The following is a 19,182-nucleotide window of genomic DNA, read 5'->3' on the forward strand; positions in this document are numbered from 1 at the left end:
TGCCCAGGATCATACGTTTAGTGTCTGAGAAACGTGGGTGTTTCTGACTTCTAACACTCTCCCCATTGTGCCATCGACCTGCCTCTAGGAAACAGAGGCCGACTATTAGCTTGGGATCAGTACTGGAGATGAATGGGTCTGGTGATACCCAGGATGTAGAACTGATATTTCTAGACATGCTAGAACTTTGCAACCAGGAACCAGCTCAACATGTCCGAAAGAAAGTTCATTATCTTTCTCCTCAAACTCCTCTCTTCTAAACCTTTTTTTTCCCAGAGGCAATTGGGCTTAAGTGACTTGCCCAGGGTCACACAGATAGGAAGGGTTAAGGTTCTGAGGCCAGATTTGAATTCAGGGCCTCCTGACTCCAGGGGTGATGCTCTATCCACTGAGCCATCAGCTGCTCTAACCAACTTTTCTATTTCATTCTTTTATTTTTTGTAAACCTTTCTATTTTTAGCAAGAGTACTGGGATCCTTCTAGTCAACCCCACTCATTATCTTGACATTATCAACTTTTTATTCCCCATCTCCATCTGTAAAATTAGCTGGAGAAGAAAATGGCAAACTACTCCAGTACAAGGGGGACCATTGCTATCTACCCTGGGCAGAATTGTTAGATTTTTATCTTCCTCCCCAGCTCTGTAGGGCCTAATGGCTACTGTGAAAGAGCAAAGGAGATTTATTAAAAAGCTGAGTGGGCCTTCCACAAAACCACATAAAATCACATGAGCTTCAGCGAAGCTTGACGGCACACTCACTGCTTGGTACTTCTGTTGCTGCTCATGGCTCTTGGTGACCCCATTTGGGGTCTTTTAGCCAAGACCCTGGACCAGTCTACCATTTCTTTGTCCAGCTGATTTTATAGAAGAGAAAACTGAGACAAACAAGCTTAAGTGGTCACATAACTAGTAAATATGTGAGGCCAGATTTGAACTCAGAAAACTGAGTCTTCCTGACTTCAGGCTTGGCACTTCACCCATTGTGCCACCTTAGCTGCCCGCTTGTTGCTCTACCCAAGAGTTTAACTTAAAAAAACAAAACCACAAGGACAAGAACCTCCATTTTGGGAATCCATTTATATTATCAGTGTTCCAAACCTGAATATAGTTTCACTCATTGAGGGATTGAGGGGACTCAAACTGCTAATGGGAGCCATTACTCAGATCTCCTGGACTTCTGCGGCTTCCTTGGGCCATGTGTAGCTGTCCAGCACGAAGGAGTCATATTCTGGAGTGTAGACCAGAGATCTCACAAAGGCCTCCTTGTCCTCAGGCTCTGGGTACCACGAGGCCAGGCTGTGTTTGTAGGCGTAGTCAAGGACCTGGGATGCAAAGAACAAGTTGGAATTGGGAAGGCAGTCATTTAAAGGCCATTTACCCTGCACTTGTTTCTGAAAGTATGAAGAAGCCTGAAGGATTGGGATCTAACAGAAAAAAACATGGCTAATTCCTTTCCAAGCTTAGCTCCAAGGCTACTTACAACAAAGCCTGCCCCGATCCTAGCAGTTCCTACCGTCCTCGCTCTAAAAATTACCTTATTTATATTTTTTATTGAATTTTCTAGGAACATGTTTTTCTTGAGTACAATGTAAGCTCCTGCAGGGTAGAAATAATTTGATTTGTGTTTGCCTAGCACAAAGCCTGACTATGTAATCCATAGGACTTCATAAATATTTGTTGCAATGAATGAAGTGATCCTCTGACACCTGGGATCTTGCAAGAGCCACCCAGACTCTTCAGAAGTTTTCATACTCCTTGTTGGGTTCTTTCATCATCCATCAATCAGCCCTTGGCTCAAGCCAGCTCTTACCTTGACTGCAATTCTCAGGGACACATCCCGAATGGTGCTGAGTGGTGGGTAGAGCCGCCCTTGGGAGAGATGCTCATCAGAGACCTCCTGGGCAATATGCTAGGAAAAGAAGAGCTGAATGAACAACCAGCCCACAGATTTCTCTTCTCCAGAACAGTCCCTGGAAAGAAGCTTTTCTGACAGGCTTTGGGGGATGGAGCAGACTCTCAGACAGTGTAGGGAGGACAAAAATGACAGGGTGACTCATCAGGGCTCAGGAAGCAACCCTCAGAATCAGCTAGCTGTCCATTTCTGGGTGCCTTGAGGCAGATGGCTTGGCCCAAGGCCCAGCCTTTGGGTTCCCTTCTCCCTGGGACCCCTACTCCAATCCTTCCTACCCCTAACCTCAACATCCAAACCTGCTAGTTATTGGGATTAGCGGTCAGTCAGTCTTTCTGCTTGATTTCATTCTCATGACTAAGGAACAAACTAATGTGTGTGTCCCTCTTCTGGTGTCAAATTTAAGTTTCAGGGGAAAATCATCAGATCCTTCCGAGAATCATTGTGTCATGAAATGGGAAAGGGGAAGGGAGGAGCAAAGACAGTTGTGGTAACAGCTGATGTGAGCTCACTGTACTTTCATTAAGTACTTTCCCAAAAATCATCTAGCTTGATTCCTGGAGCAAGGTGAGTAGTGAGGACATAATTATGTGTATTCTACAAACCAGTTAACTGAGACAAAGAAAGAGAAATAAACTATGACCTCCCTGCTGATAACTTGAACTTTCTTCTGATTCCAGGGCCAGGGGTTTTCCCATTACATAAAAGGATGTAGTAAAAAAAAAAACACACTTGCAGTTTGGGGTCCCAAGGCCTGGGTTAGAATCCCATCTCCACAGATGAATTGCCTAGTATTGCTATGAACTGTAGTCATAAAAGTGTTTTATAACAGGAAATGGGCTGGGAGGAGTTAGGTCAGTTTTCCTGGTGAAACTAAGAAACTGGACCCTGTCCCCTGTCTCATCTCCCCTTGTGCTGCCCTAGGAGCAGCCCTTCCTGGCTCTGTGATGGCTCCTTGGCTGGGCAGCATCTGGGAAGGCTCCTGGTCAAGGTGGGCTGACTTCTGAGAGTCAAAGGAAGGGCAAGGCTGTGGTTCCTGCTACAGGAAAGCAAAGAAAGAGTGAAAAGTAGGGACTCCGGAGACAGAGCAGCTGGGTTCCAGTCCTGGGTCTATGCTTACTACCAGTGTAGGTTTGGGCCAATCACCTTCCCTCAATGATACTGCGCTGTTTCCAAGGACACCCTACTTTCCTTGTGCTGAATGGGAAAGGGTGAGGGCCTGGCTGGGAAGCTCAGCATCACTAACCTGGGAGACAGGAGCTGAGGGAGGGAGGAGGAGGATTAAAAAATACTATTTCCTGGGGAGGATCCTGGTCTGAGGGGTAAAAGGTCTTTATAATCCTTGATGAGGATTATAAATTCCAGAAAAGTTACTTAAGGTCATCAGGTGACAGAGTTGGGCTCTTTGATTCTAAGGGGACAGTGTGATAAGACAGAACACTGGCTCTGAAATCTTACCTTTGAAGCCCTTTAGCTTCTCTGGGGCTCAGTTTCCTGATTTGCAAAATGATTGAATTGGCCTAGAAGAGCACTGAGGCACCTCCCAACTCTGGATTTATGATGTTTCTGAGCCTAAATCCAAACCATAATAGCTAGGATTTAAAGGATACTTTGAGATTTTCAAAGAATTATACAAAAATCTTTTTTGATCCTTATAATCCAAGATGTAGGTACTCTTATGATTCCCATTTTACAGATGAGGAAACAGGTAGGCAGAGGTGGCTCTAAGCTCATTGCTCTAGCCACTAAGTCGTACAATACTTTAAAATCGGTAAATCCCTCTCCATATGGCATTGAACCTTGAGTCAGAAACACCCGAATTCAAATCTAGCCTCAGACACTTAACTGTGTGGCTTTAGGAAAGACACTTAATCTTTGTCCACCTCAGTTTTCTCATAAAATGGAGATAATCAGATGTCATGAGGACAAAATGAAATTATTTGCACAAGCTTTGAAAACACTAAAACTATATAAATGCTAGATAATATTATTCAAAGAGAAGCAGCATTTATTATTAATTGTGCCAGATATTAAGCACTTTAGAATTATCTCATTTGTCCTTCACAATGACCTTGGGAGGTGGATATTATTGTTATCCCCATTTTATAGATGAGAATAGGATAGTGAGATGGACAGAGCTTAAGTGATTTGCCCAGTCATACAGATGGTAAGTAATTGAGGTTGGATTTCAATTCAGGTCACCCTAACTCCAGATCCAGCTGCCCTTCATCTCTCCTCTGATCATATCTTGCTGTTTTCTATACCAAGCTCCAAATACAGACCTGATCCTTATTCAAATATAAGAAATTACGTGGAATACACTTTACTTGGAAGCATTAATATTACAACTTCAGAGAGTAGCTGGCTCTTGAGTGAGGGAGCATACTGAACCTCAGCCGTGAGGAGGAAGATCTCTTCAGGGATGTGCCGGACTCCACAGGCGATGACACCCAGCGCCACTCCGGGGAACACGTAGGCGTTGTTTCCTTGCCCAGGGAAAAAGGTCCTGCCATCTTCCAGGGTTACTTTGTCAAATGGACTCCCGCTGGCAAAGATCCCTCGGCCCTGGGAGAGGAAAAGTCACATTTTTTCCTGACTGTGGTGGTAAATTGATTGCCTAAGCCACAAATTTTCTCTTCTGGTCATTTTGGTGACCAAGAACATGCATTTGGAAAAGGCTGGTAGGAAATCCATGGCCAAAGAAAAGAAGTGTGTGTGTGTGTGTGTGTGTAGCCACTGTGGCCCTGGACTCCTAACTCACCACATCCTGCTGGTAGCATTACTTAACTGTTTGCTGCACGTCTCTTTGACAAGTCTGTGGAGCTTCTACATCACCCTGGTACCCAGCACTGTGTTTCACACAGAGTCAGCGCTCAGGAAATATTAGTTAATGACTGACTGTTGGAGGAATACATGAACACACAGAAGGATATCTCATAGTTTGAGCCCTTAGGGAGCCCAGAGCAGAGTCTCATGGGAAACTCTTGATAAACCCTAATTAAATGCTTTGCCTCATCTGAACTAACCAGCAGCCAAGAGGCAACAGGGCCATTTATGCCAGGCACTGTGTTAGGTTAGAGAGAAACAATAAATATTAAGGCAAATTTCCTGAGCAGTAGAAGCTTCCATTCTCATCCTTTTCTGCCCATATCCATTGTTTTTCTAAACCTCCCTTTTTCTCTGGAAGGCCATTCCTTCCTTCCAGTCTCCCAGATTTGACAACCTGTGTCCTTGACTTCTCCTTCAAACTTACTCCTAAAGAGTCAATCATTTATTACTATTGTTTTATCATTCAGTTGTGTCTGACTCTGTGATCCCGTGGACTATATTGTCCATTGGGTTTTCTGATTTCTCTTCAGTGGATTAAGACCTACAGAGATTAAGGGTCTTGCCCAAATGTCTGAGGCCAGATTTGAAGTCAGATCTTCCTGTCTTTAGGCCCAGGGCTACCTCCAATCTCGTGCTAATTTTACCTCCACATCTCTCATGTGTAATCCCCTTCTCATCATTCATATAATCCCTGATTTAATTCCTGTTCTTTATGAATTGGGACTGTTTCTTTTGTCTTTTATCTCCAGCACATAGTAGGCACTTCATACATATTTACTGATCCTTTGGTTAATTGATTTACTCAGTTTTCAAAACAGAGGTGGATTGAATTGGGCACTTATTTAATGTCTATCCCATCTGGGAATTGGGGGAGATGCAAAAATAGACCCAGTCCCTGACTGAAACATTCTCTGGGAGAATGATATAGTCCATACATAATCATAAGACTGTGGTGGGGAGGGAGGAGAAGCTGAATGCTGGGCAGTCTGTATATGTACAGAAAGGAGGTGAAAGGGAGGGACTTTATGTTTGACTTTCAAGGATATCTGAGTCATATCTGTAAAGACTAATATTAACAAACATGAACAATATTAACCTTAAGGACAGAGCAGGGCTTGAACAAAGCACCTGCCTGCCTCTCCAGAGTGTCATGCCTTAGCAGCAGTTATTATGTATGATGGCACTTCTACCATAGTAGTTACAGATCTGGTTCCCAAGCCAAGATGACTTGTATTCTTGTCCCTTCCCCTTCTGACACATATGGGCTATAAAAGCCACTTAGCCTCTCAGGGTCTAGCCAATTCTTTAAGACTCTTAAGCTGTACAAAAGATACCAACCTCCATTGGTAGAGATACTTCTCTGTTGGAAAAAACTCCCTCTGCCAATGGAAATCCAGCTCCTCTTTCATGCTGGTCCAGTCCCCTCTCCTTAGTGCCACCATTGTTCTCTTCTGCCACAGATTGCTTCTACTAGCATTTAAATTCTCCCCGTAACCTTTAATCTGTTGGTATTTATTGATTCTCACTCTGCTGTCTAAAAACATGTTCATTTCCCTTCCATCCTTAAACCAAAACCCATTCACTCTGTCCTCCACTAACTGTCATCTAGTATTTCTCTTCCCCTTCTCAGCTAAACCCCTTAAGAAAGTTCTCTATAAGCAGTACCTCTACTTCTAAACCAATTCTGCATTCTGACTTCTGGCCACCTCATTCAATTAGAACTCTCCAAAAGGACCAATGGCCTTTTAGATTGACAAATATAATGGCCTTTTCTCAATCATCATTTTTCTGAACTGCTCTTTGGCCTTTGACACCATCTATAACCTTCTCCTGAATACTATCACCTTTTAAGTTTTTATGATGGTTCTTCTGCCTCTCAAACACACTTCCTCTCCTTAATGCTGGCTCTTCATTTAGATCACATCCACTAACCATGTATATCCCCTAAGGATCTGTTTTTGGCTCTCTCTGATCTTATTTGATCTCATTGGGTCCTTTTTTTTCCTGAGGCAATTGGGGTTAAGTGACTTGCCCAGGATCACACAGCCAGAAAGTGTTAAGTATCTGGGATCACATTTGAACCAGGTCCTCCCGACTTCAGGGCTGGTGCTCTGCACACTGTGAGAACTTCCTAGACGTTTCTCAACTTTTCCTCAAATCCTCCATTCTCAACTTTCCTATTACTGTTGAGAAGACCAACATTTTCCTGGTACCCAAGATCACGACCTTATTGTCATCCTCATCTCTTCAATTTTAGTCACCTGGCTCATATATCCAATCAATCGTCAAATCTCATAATTTTTCTTACTTTCACAATGTTATTATATATATATATATATAATTTTTTATATATATATATTTCACATATATATGTGTATATAACTCTTTTTTTCTCTGTTCTCCTTCCTCCCCTTCTTCCTCACATATCCTAACACACTGGTACAGGCTCTCAGTTACCAATTTATTATTGGAGGAGGCAGGCAACCCCGTTCTTTGGGTACTTGCCAGGAAAGATTATAGTGGCAGTGGGAAGTGAGGCTGAAATTATATTTTAATAAGGCATAGAGAGCATAAGGGTGAACAGATAAAGTACAGAGACAAGCAGCAAATACGGATACAGAAGCAGATGGGGATAGGGGATAGTGTGGTAAAAGAAGTCAGGCAGTGATGGGGAAAAGGATGGGGTGGGAGAAGGGCACAGAGAATCACATAACCAAAGACCATGGGCAGCCTAAACATGATGGAGCTGGAAGATGGAAAGGGGTTCAGAAGGCAGGAATTTGAGGTCTCATTTTTAAAGATTTTCTTTTGGGAACAGACTCACCTGCCCTACCTTGGGATACCTTTGTTATGTCCAAATAACCTCAAAGTTATTGGAAAAAAAACTTTAAAAGTTAACATATCTATAGCATACCAAAGTTATCTATACCATTTGGTGTTCTGTTTGTCTTACTGTGGATGCAACTTGTCTGAGATTAACATATCATAGAACTGATAGGCTCTGAGAACATAATCTAGGTGGCTTCCCTTGATTTAGCACCTATTACCAGGATGTGATTGTTGGTTAATATATAATACAGTCTGCAAATTATACCACTCTGATCTTGCAATTTTGCTTCCTGCTATTGCCACTTTATTCTAATTACTTTTGAACTGACTATACTATCTAAAACTGGGTTAAGTTAAGGATGGTTAGGGGGACCAGAACAAAATGCAATTTTAACACAACTTCTCATTATTTCTCACTTAGATTACTGCATTAGTTTTCTACTTAACCTCCTTAATGCAAGTTTCTCCCCATTCCAATCCATCTTCTACTCATTTGACAAAGTGATTTGTCTATATCAGTGATTCTCAAAGTGTGATCCAGAGAATCTGGAGATCTTTGAAACCCTTTTAGAGGGTCTACAAATTCAAAATTAGCTTTTATTTCTAATATGGTAAATATTTATAAATATAACTCACATAAATAAAAACTCTTTGGACAGATCTGCAATAATTTAAACAGTTTAAAGATTCTGAGAACAAAAGTTTAAGAACTACTAAAGTGCAGGCCTGACCATGTTAACTATCTTTCTTGCCTTCTCTTTCTAAACATCAGTGGCTCTCTATTATTTCCAGCATCAAATAGAAAGTCTTCTGGTCTTTAAAACCATTCTCTTCCTACTTTTCCTGTTTTCCTCTACTTTGTTTCTTTCCATGTTCTCTATAATACAGCTATACTGCTGCCTTTACTTTTCCTCTTACACATCACTCCATGATTTTTTTTGCCCTGAAAAGCAAATATAGGGCCAAGCATATAACAAGCACTTTAATAAGTTCTTATTGATAGACTGACTATCCTTGTCTTTAGATCCTGCAAGGAGAGCACCCCATGGAGGTGGGATAACTGGGGGGAGGGAGTCTTCAGGGATCCCCAAACCTGGAGTGCAGTGATTGTGATCCCCAAACCTGGAGTGCAGTGATTGTGAAACTGCACAAGATTTATCTCTGGGCTTTTCTCTAGGCTAGCAATAATGCTGTCCCTATCCCCTAAACTCCTAACCATAAATCCTCAAGAAGCATCTTCTTGCAGTGTCTGGGATTGGGTTTGTCCCAGGGAATGGATAAGTTCATGGAGGGCAGTGTCTGGGGCACAGATTTTAGCCTGGCTCTGCCCTGGGCCCATCTCCATCTCTCGAAGGATCTCTCCGTGTGCAGGGGAAGGGAGGCTGTGAGCATCCTGGGTGCTTACCTCTGTGAGACGGTAGCATTTCTCAGCGGTGCACTCAGCTTTGCTCGTGGGATTGCTTAAGGCAAAGATGATGGGTCGTTTGTTGAAAGAGGCCATATCCTTCAGAATCTGGTCGGTGAACGCTCCTGCAACAGCAGCCACCCCTGCCCAAGAGAAAGGAGTCTATTCCTTGCTGTCCGAGGAACTGTGGCTGCTGAAAGCCTCCCTGTTGTACCTCCCAGAGGGAGCATCACCTCACCCAGTGAGAACTGGACTGGCATCCTGGCTTTGCTGCTTCCTGACCGTGTGATTGTGGGCAAGGGACTCAGTCCCTCTAGTTTTAGTGTCTTCATCAACCTAATTTAATTAAGCGCCTCCAATGGGCAAGATGCTGGAAATTCAAAGACAAAAACCAAAGGATTCCCAGGATCAGAGTATCTCACAGGCCAGCCAGGTGAAGAAACTGAAGCCTAAGGTCATATAGATAATAAATAATAACAATAGCAAGGACAATAATTTAATTTACATAGTGCTTTAAGATTTGCAAAGTGCTTCACTTATATTAACTTACTTGATCCTCATAACAATTTTGGAAAATAGGTTATAATATTATCCCTATTTAAAACATTAATAATGTTATTTATATAACATTTTCCAGTTTGCAAAAGACTCTCCATAAGTTAACTCATTTGATCCTTGCAACTTTGAGAAGTAAATTCTATTATTATTCCCATTTAAAAGAATAACAATAGTAACAATATAAGCATTTTATGTATCCTAATTCATTTAATCCTCATAACTTTGGGGAGAAGTGCCATTATTATCCCCATTTAAAAGATTAATAATAATTACAACAATAATATAATTCACAAAATGCTTTAAAGTTTGCAAAGCACATTGCATAGGATAATTTTTGTTTTATCCTAACAACATTTGGAAAAAGTGGCATTATTATATACATTTTTAAAAATTAAGAACAATAGTGATAGTTAATATTAACTCATAATAATTATATAGCACTTTGCAATTTGCAAAGTGCTTTACAAATAACTGACCTGATAACTTCACAACCTTGGGAAGTAGATGTTATTATCATCCCCATTTTTAAAAAAATTATGATTGCTTGTACTCAAAGAGGCTCAAAATGAAATTACTATATCAGGGGCAAAATATAGTGTGACTATGGCTGAAAAACATGATTTTGAGAAGAACTCCATAGACTTCTAGACTGACTGCCAAAGAATTCTGAGATGATGCAGTCAGAATAATGTGATATGCAAAAGGAGCATCTAGAGTACTTTGCCCTTCCAATTTGTTCTGTGCATCATATCTGTTCATAATAATAGTGAGATTATCAGCCTTTCATGAGCATGTGCCTCCCTGCTTCATGCCTCACCTGATATTTATAATCATGTGGTCTCTGAATTAGATTATCTTTGTTGTTACAGGTTTCAAAAAACATTTTTTAAAGAAATCAGTTCTAAAGGACTCGATGAAAAATGCTATACACATCCAGAGTAAGCATAGAATTTGAATGTAGATCAAAGCATACTATTTTTCACTTTCTGTAATTTTTTTTGTTTTTTTTCTTTTGGTCATTAGCATGACTAATATTAAAATTTATTTTACATGATTACATATTTATAATCTATATCAAATTGCTTACCATCTTAGGGAAGAGAGAGGCAAGGGTGGGAAAGGAAAAATTTGAACTTAAAATAAAAAAAAAATCAGTGTTGAAAATTGTCTTTACATGTAATTGAGAAAAATAAAATAGTATTTTTAAAAAAAGAAATTGTGTCAGTATTGGACCTGGGACTTGAACTTTAGAGGACCTTTGCTCTTCAGAGGACCAGAGAATATCCTGGGCACTATGGTGCCAATGGAGACTTTTGATTAAATGCATTCAAAATACTTGATATTAGATCAAGGCCTGCATTAATTTGGCCCCATCTTACTTAGGCAAAGTTGTCTACTCCATTACTTGACACCTTCCAGACAGGATAAGCTCCTCCCTTTCCCCTCCAATTTATTCTTTTCCTTTTTTGTGTCTTAAAGTCCCTGAATAGAAGGTGCTCCCCACACACCTATGATGGCTGTGGGTTTCACTTGCCGGACCACTTCCTCCAGAGTATTCACTTCTGCATGATCCTGAGCAAACACCTCCTTCTCATGGTTCAGGTGACTCCTTCCCTGAGGAAAAGAAGGAACAAGTAACAGTTATAAACCAAGAAGATCCCCAATAGCCCCGAGCTTTGGATACAAACTGAGTGACATTTAAGTATAGAGGGCTTGGAATTGGAAAGATTTGAGTTTGAATCTTTCAGGAGTTAAATCAGTGTCTGTCCCTTCCCTTTTCATTATCTTCCCTCCCTTTTCTTTTCTCTTTTCCCTTTCCTCTCCACTTTGCTTCTGTTCTCTTCCCTTCTCTCTGAGACTACAAAGTCAAAAATGACACATATCCTTCTCTCAAGTCACATAAAATGTATTGAAAGCAAATGATTTTTAGTTTCTTTCTAGGATCTGTGATTTACCAAGATAGGCGCTTGTCTCTACTAATGCCCATTGGTACCTGCTCTGCTTAAGAATCTTAGTGAGGGTCTTGGGAGATTGAGAGGTTAATTGGTTTGCTCAGAGTCACATGAAATGTATTGTCAGGAAAGAACCTTGAATAGGTCCTGGAGATTCCAAAGCCAGCTCTCTCTTCTCTGTATCACATTGTTCCTCATAAATGTCTACAGAGGAAATGCAAAATATTATTCCTCCAGATAAAGGGGATTGCACTAATTAGCAACTAAGAAGATCAGAAAAAGCCATTATTAAATTCAATCATCAATGATTATGAGGAGGGCTGACCTCCATAGTAAAGCTCAAATTACTCTTGTATGGGCTGACAAATGTGCATACTGCTCCCTTCTTGGAGGATAGGGACTGTTTTGACTTTTTCCTTCCTCTTCTCCTTTCCTCTTTCCTTTCCTCTTCCCTCCTCCCTCTTGATTCTCAGCTTTAAGCATAATGCGTGACACATCAGTGCTTGTTTGACCCATAGATTGAGCTTGTCAAACTGTTTAATTCCATGGCTTGAGATTTTAAAATCAGCATCCAGGAAAGAGAGAGCAAATAAGAGATCTGTACTTGGCTTCCTCAGCCACTGACACGCAACATCCTCTGGAAGCATTTCTTCTGGAGTATCCATAGCTAGGGGCTTGACAGTGAAAAATGACTGCTTGGATAGTTATTTTAATGAGAGAACCAGAGGGAATGAGGTTAGTATGATGAGGGCGAGAAGAAATCTACACACTGGACTATGCAAAGTTTTGTTGTAGCTTTTTGTTTTTACCTGAGGTCTGATTATGCTTCGGAGACTTTAACAAGTGATGTTACCTTAAATGACAAAACCGAAGGTGTTACAAAGTCTTCTCATGGGCTAACTCCACAGCAGAACCTCGGCATCCCTACTGGGAAAACCTACCTCTAGTCCAACTACTTGGCCAGGTGTGGAAAGGGCACTTTGGGTTCTTTTAATTCACTGGGTATGATCATAAAACCATAGATTTAGAGCTGAAAGAGACTTCAGATGCTACTGAGTCCAACTTCCTCACTCTACAGATAAGGAAACTGAGACCTAGAGAAATTTAAGTGACTTGTTAAAGTCATATTGGTAGCCAATATTAGATAGAAAGCATCAGAGCTTGGATCTTAACTCAGAGCTTCTTTTGTCAGAGATAGTGCTCTTTTTCACAATGGCATTAAGAAGTACAAAGCAGTTTATAGATGAAGAAATGGAGGCACAGAATGACCCCTTTCTAAATATTCTTAGACTTGGGAGAACCTAGTCTTTTACACTTGAGTAGCAAAATCTCTTGCTGGGATACAGGACCTTATTAGACTAGTCTAATTTCTCAACTCTACAAACAAAGTCACCTACAATATTGCTCCAAGTGATACCCAAGTGCTGAAAACCACAAGCAATTTTGCAGGGATTTGGTAAGCATTACCTTCACAATGAGCCCCTTGGAATCTACCATCCAGATCTTCTTGGTGGCCTCTGCCTTTGGGATGCCTTCTTTCTCCAGGGCCATGACAATGAGGTGGGCAATTCCCATAGCTGCCTAAAAATCCAGAATGGGAGCATTATTTAGAAATTTGAGATGGATGGGAATCTTCATTGTGAGATTTTTGCATCTGATATTATACTGATCATCAATGTTTCTCCACTTCCACTCCAGTAGTCTCTTGGTCAATATTTTTTTTTTTTAATTTAATAGCCTTTCATCCACAGGATATATACATGGGTAACTCCACAGCACCAACAATTGCCAAACCTCTTGCTCCAACTTTTCACCTCCCACCCCCCCACCCCCTCCCCCAAATGTCAGGATGACCAGCAGATGTCAAATACATTAAAATATAACTCAGATACACAATAAGTACACATGATCTTGGTCAATATTTTCATAAAAGTAAAGCGTTCATCACATTTCTAAAGACACATTACTCTCTATACCACCTGACCTTCCAATTATTAAAAAATAAGAATGAAGATCTTAGGTTGACATGGCACCTACCTCTCCTGCTCCTTGGAAAACAAACACGTGATTGGAGAGCTTGTTTTTGGTAATCCGTAAGGCAGCAAAAATACCAGCAACAGCCACAGAAGCAGTGCCTACAACAGATCAAAGCTCAGGGTGAATCTCTTGCCACAAACTGGTCTTCTCATTCTGAATAATGCCCTGGTGGGCCCAAAACCATCTATGATTCTTTAAGGCTTACAAAGTGCATTCTCTATTACATTACTGGCAGACAGGTAGCTATGGTATGATCCTTTCCATTTGACAAAAGAGGATGCTGTCAGAAAGGTGAAATGAGTTACATGTGGTCACATAGCTAGTATGATAATGGATTTGAGCTCCTGTCTTTAGTCCACATAACCATAAGATGCTGCCTCATGAATGGCAATGTGTCATCATGACTAACATGCTGAAATTAGGAGTCAAGAATGCTTTGTTTGGACTTTGTCTCAGATATTTACCAGCTGTATGACCCTGGAAAAGTCCCTTAATTTTTAAAAGTTTCCTCTGTAAAGTAGGGATAATAATAGTACCTATTTTACAGGGTTATTGTGAAGATCAAATGAAATAATGTATGTGAAATGGTTTGAAAATTTTTATCATGTAAACTTCAGCTATTATTGTGGATATATGTTATCTACAAGTGAGGCATTTTCCTTTAGTCCTTCATTATTCCTATGACACAGAGAAAAGATCACTAGATTTGTCATTAAGAGCCCTTGGTTCAAATTCCAACTTTTCTACTTACTGTATGATCCTGGACAAATCACCTAATTTCTCAGGATCTATTTGATTTCCTCATGTAAAATGAAGAAGTTGAAAAAGAGCATCACCATCTCTCTTAGATCTAGAACTCATGATCCTATTGTGAATCCCTTATATTAGAGCTGCTGATTTCAGTGTTGGAGTTCTCCCCATCATGCTCTTGGAATTAGAAGGGGATTCTCTGCAAGCTGATTGATTCCTAATGGACTTGTGGTGATGTTACCACTAGATGGCATGGGAGACTGGTAGAAAGCTGTCTTTCTTGGCATTAATAGAGTGACCAGGAGCCCAAGTCAGCCAGGCTGACTTGAACATTTTTTTTTAATGATGTCCCATGAGTGCAGACCATTTGGGTTCAGGGAGATGAGGTGAAAGAGAAGGGAAGATAAAAAACAATTTTGGATCCTGACTTCACAAAGTTCACAATCTAGCTGGAAAGACCATCTGTATACATATGAAAATAACTTAGACAATAAATATTTGTTGAATTGAAGGAAATTGACTGAGTTTTGGAGATGGGCTATGGAATTTTCATCTTGGAGACGTTCAAGAATAAAAAAAGAGATCCTTAGTTCTTTGAGCTAATTTTGATGCCAGGTTATCAACAGGCAGAGATTTAGACTGCAGGATCTCTGTTTTGGGTGAGCAGGTCAGCTTTCCAGGTCTATTCAGAATTATTACAGGGCAACTGTCATTCAGAGCCACCACTAGATGGCATTCTATCTGTTGTAGTGTTAAGAAATGCTTTTGTAGATGTCCGAAAACAAGTTTTTTTTTTTTTTTTTTTTTTTTTTTAAATGGCCATCGAAGATGATTATCTGTCCATTATTTAATAACTTTAGTGACCTTCAGAAAGAGAGTTCACAATTTCTTTGGGGGGGATACCTATTATTTAACAATCCTTTTATCCAATTTTAATCTTTCATGGTGAAGGCTACTCCTTTTTGTCTGTCTTCTTACTTGGGCATTCGAGTCCATCCATAATTTGTAACTGAATTTATTCCTTTTATTTATTCCTTTTTGCTCACTTTAAATGCAGACTTCTTGACTACTCTTCAGGTCCATGCTTGTCTGCTCCCTTCCTTGTGCTCGCCTATCTCTAAAGATGTTCTCTGTGCTTAGAATGCTTTCTCTCTCTGACAAATTCCAACTCACACTTTCAAACTCACCTCAAATGCCACTTCCTAGAAAGAATCTTCCCCCTATTAGAAATTACCTTCTCTCTTACTACAAAGATTTTTAGATTTTTATGAATTCCAATTCCTTCAACATTCCTCATCTACTATTTTCTAAAAATGGTTAGAGATCTCTAAAATTACCATTATCATGGGTATGAAGGTCTTGTGATTTTACCAGGACAAAGATGTCCCAGTTGAACCTACCAATCCAGGTCGATATCTTTTTTTCCAATGTACATTCTTAGAGTGTGGCTTAGAAGAAAAGTCTCAAAACTTCACTAAAATATAATTTAATAAAATAAATAAAAACATGATAAAACATAGATAATTTTAAATAGTGATTTTCCAAGTCAATATGTGGCTGTAGATAGTTAGATACAGTTTAGAGGAGCCTGTTTTCATTTGAATTTGTCATCTCTAAAAAAGAAAGCAGGAAGCCTTTCTGGGCAAAGAAGACAACCATTATTAAGAGAAACAAAGGGATCTAGAGTCCTTCCAGTAGAGTCTGAGACCCTAAGATACAAAATTCATAGTTTCTCTAAAAGCTGATTTGTACAAGACTGCAGGCCTTTATGTCCTAACTTTTTGATGTCCTAACTTTGTTCTTTTCATGATGTGTCAATTAGCTCTGTGATGTCTCAATTAGCTCTTTACAGGATTTTCTTACATCATCATTTTAACATAATGATTAATATATAGGTATAATTATTATGGTCACATAGTTAAGGTGCATACTTTACAATGATTTGTTATTGTTTGTCCTTTGTTCTCAGAGGACCAATGATATGAAGAAGATAATGTCACAACTTGCAAGTGAATTTTCACTGAAAAATATTAAGGTTAACTAACACAGGAATTTCCCTGTGACTATAATATAATTTGGTTACACATAAATTTTGGTTTTCCCTGGGATTGTAAGCTAAAACATAGTTACTTTTATCCTAATGATTTTAGCTGATAAAAGATAAGCAGGGCAATACAGAGCAAAACACTCAAGGCATTGATCTTTTCCCTTTTACTGAGTTCAAATTTGTCTTCAAACACTTACTACTTGTGTAAACTCAGGCAAATCATTTTGCTTGCCTCAGTTTCCCCATCTGTAAAATAAGGTGGAGAAGGAAATGGTAAACCACTACAGTATCTTTGTCAAGAAAACCCCAAATGGTGTCACAAGGAGTCAGACATGACTGAAATGACTAAACAAGGTTGGCTTTATACTCTAACCAAATTTCTTATTGCTTCTTCCTACCAAAAAGACAATGTTTCTTGGCCCTGATCAGTGAAGGAGAGAAACTCTTAATTCAGTAAGCAACAACTTATTTCGTTTTGGGTACCATGGAGTAGCCCTAAGGCTTAAACAGAGGAAGAAGAAAAAGGAAAGGGAAAGGAAAGGATGTATTAGAAATAGAAAAGGCGACTGATAGGGAAATAATTGGAAAAGATATATAAATGAGGAGGACAACCAAATTCATGCTATGGAGAAAACACGTTATATCTTTGTTTCAAAACTTTCTCATATATTCACAGAATTGCAGTATTTTAGAATTGGAAGGGAGGGACCTCAGTGGCCATCCAGTCAACTCATACCGGAAAAATCCCAAATGTAACACACTTAACAATTGATTACTTAGTCTTTGCTTGAAGGACATGTGTGTGTGTGTGTGTGTGTGTGTGTGTGTGTGTGTGTGTGTGTGTGTATGTGTCTATAGGGTCTATTTCCTTCCCATTCTATAATCTTAGAATGTTTTTTCTTTCATTCAGCATATTTATGTCTCTACAACTTCTACCCATTGCTCCCAAATCTGTGTTCAGGGACCAAAGAGAACAAATTTAATCCCTTTCCCACAAAACATTTTTATAAGTACTTGAAAAATTTGCTATCCTATGCCAGGACAAGGTCTGTTTTCAGACTAAGAATACAAATAGTTCTGCAGTCCCAAGCATTTAACTTTGCATTAGCCAAAGGAATGGAGAAAGATGGTGGTTGGTATTGAAGGAAAAATATGCCTTAGTCTATGTTTCAAGAGCCAAATTAAGTACTGTGAATATATTTTAAATAATCGAGAAGTGGACATGGGGAAGAGGGGAAAACTTGGATTCAGTTAATTTGGTGGATAGAAAAGATCATTACTATATGAAAATAAGATAATCACAGAGATTTACACTACTATACATACTATGTTATAATCTTTCTTCTCATTTCTGCCAAGCTTCATGGATCACTGAAGGCAGTTTCTTCCTTAAAACAAGACATGGTTGAAGACATACTTTTATACTAAGAGTGCTGAATAAGCAGCTTGAATAAACAAGCTTATTGTGCCAACCCAAAGACTTTCAACAAGATGGTTAGATCTGGTTATAGGGAGACTTGAACTCCAAATAAAATAAGAGTCATGACAAGCCTGGAGGAAGGGGTAATTTAACACTGAAGTAATTATGTGGGAGGAATTTAAAATTTCTCTAAAGTTGAGAAATAAAAAGTAAAGAATTAAAATTCAGAATAGTTAAGGACTAGAGAGTAAAATGCCTAATTGCATTTAGATACTTGCATTTATTAACTTTTATTCTGCTAGGTTCTAGTACCTAGAACAGAGGTGCTAGGTTGCCAGTCTTAAATGCAAAAATGTAAAAAATATTAATATAAATATGTTAACATATTTTCCAACTTGGACAGGCCAGCCAACTTACTTCATCTCTCCTTGTTACCTTCTGGCTTCTATATTGCTATTTGTTTTTCTTTACTAATGATTCAGTAATACAAAGTAATAAAATCTATTCAAATGAGAGAGAAGAGAAGAAGAGCAAGGAGGGGCAGGCAAGTATGGACTGTGGAAATCTATCTTTCCTTGAAGTTAGCAAGGCAAGAACCACTGTAAATTTTCAGGTGGAAAGAGAGGCAAGAGAAGCTGCCATCATACCTGTTGCCTTATCTCCCTAACCAAAACACTATGTAGCCATTAACCCAATGCTACCATGATTTTCTTTCTTTTTTTTTTTTCTGTTATGTTCATTCTTTTTTTGGAGAGTGGACGAATGAAAAATAGAAATGCAACTGACCAGATTACAGCCAACTGAGCTTTGAGAAGGTATAATAACCCCTAGAAGTTCAACAACAGGAACCCTGTCAAATATTCCACAGGAGACCTGGTTGATGAGGCAGCCCTGAAGAATGATCTGCTTGACCAAATCCAGCATTAGATGAGCCATATATCTGAGATCCTGTGTCCTCCCTCATTTAAGGGACTGACTCTTCCATTGCATACCTAGAAGTGAACTTTGTAGGTGAAATATTTGGCCATCTCCTCTTTGGATCCAAACCCCCTAGGAACTGAGGTATAGAAGAGATAAGTGTGCCCTGATTTAGAGAGAAGAGTTAGGTAGTTTTGTACTTCTGTCCTTGTTATGCTTTTTAAGTAAATATTATTTTGTAAAAACTAATTGACATTAACTGATAATCAATGATTTTGAAAACAACATTGATCAAAAATAATACTGGACCAATAATCATTGGTTAGATGAAATTAAGGAGATGAACTTAAGAGATCAAATTATATTGAGAGGAAAACATAACATACGAGTTGAGGGCAATCTCTGATTTTTCAGGATTAGCCCTGGAACCTTGAGAGGAAGATGTAGCTCTGACTCCCAGTTTGTAACTAGATTGTAACCATTGTCTACATGTGCTATATAACCATAGTATTAGAGCAGGAAAAGAC

General features: G+C 39.4%; 1 protein-coding gene across 1 annotated transcript in view; it reads right to left on the reverse strand.

The window, feature by feature from the left end:
* Positions 1 to 1,059: 1,059 nt before the first annotated feature.
* ME3 (malic enzyme 3) overlaps positions 1,060 to 19,182 on the reverse strand; it is a 287,597-nt gene continuing 269,474 nt past the window's right edge. The window contains exons 9-15 of the mRNA XM_012545299.3: positions 13,521 to 13,618; positions 12,951 to 13,064; positions 11,040 to 11,145; positions 8,974 to 9,116; positions 4,302 to 4,475; positions 1,812 to 1,910; positions 1,060 to 1,323 (exon numbers count right to left, since the gene is read on the reverse strand). Coding sequence (XP_012400753.1) covers positions 1,162 to 1,323; positions 1,812 to 1,910; positions 4,302 to 4,475; positions 8,974 to 9,116; positions 11,040 to 11,145; positions 12,951 to 13,064; positions 13,521 to 13,618 — 896 coding nt within the window. The 3' untranslated portion in view covers positions 1,060 to 1,161. The remainder of the gene's footprint in view (positions 1,324 to 1,811; positions 1,911 to 4,301; positions 4,476 to 8,973; positions 9,117 to 11,039; positions 11,146 to 12,950; positions 13,065 to 13,520; positions 13,619 to 19,182) is intronic.

Source organism: Sarcophilus harrisii, chromosome 3 (assembly GCF_902635505.1).
Source record: "Sarcophilus harrisii chromosome 3, mSarHar1.11, whole genome shotgun sequence".
Taxonomy (NCBI): Eukaryota; Metazoa; Chordata; class Mammalia; order Dasyuromorphia; family Dasyuridae; genus Sarcophilus; species Sarcophilus harrisii.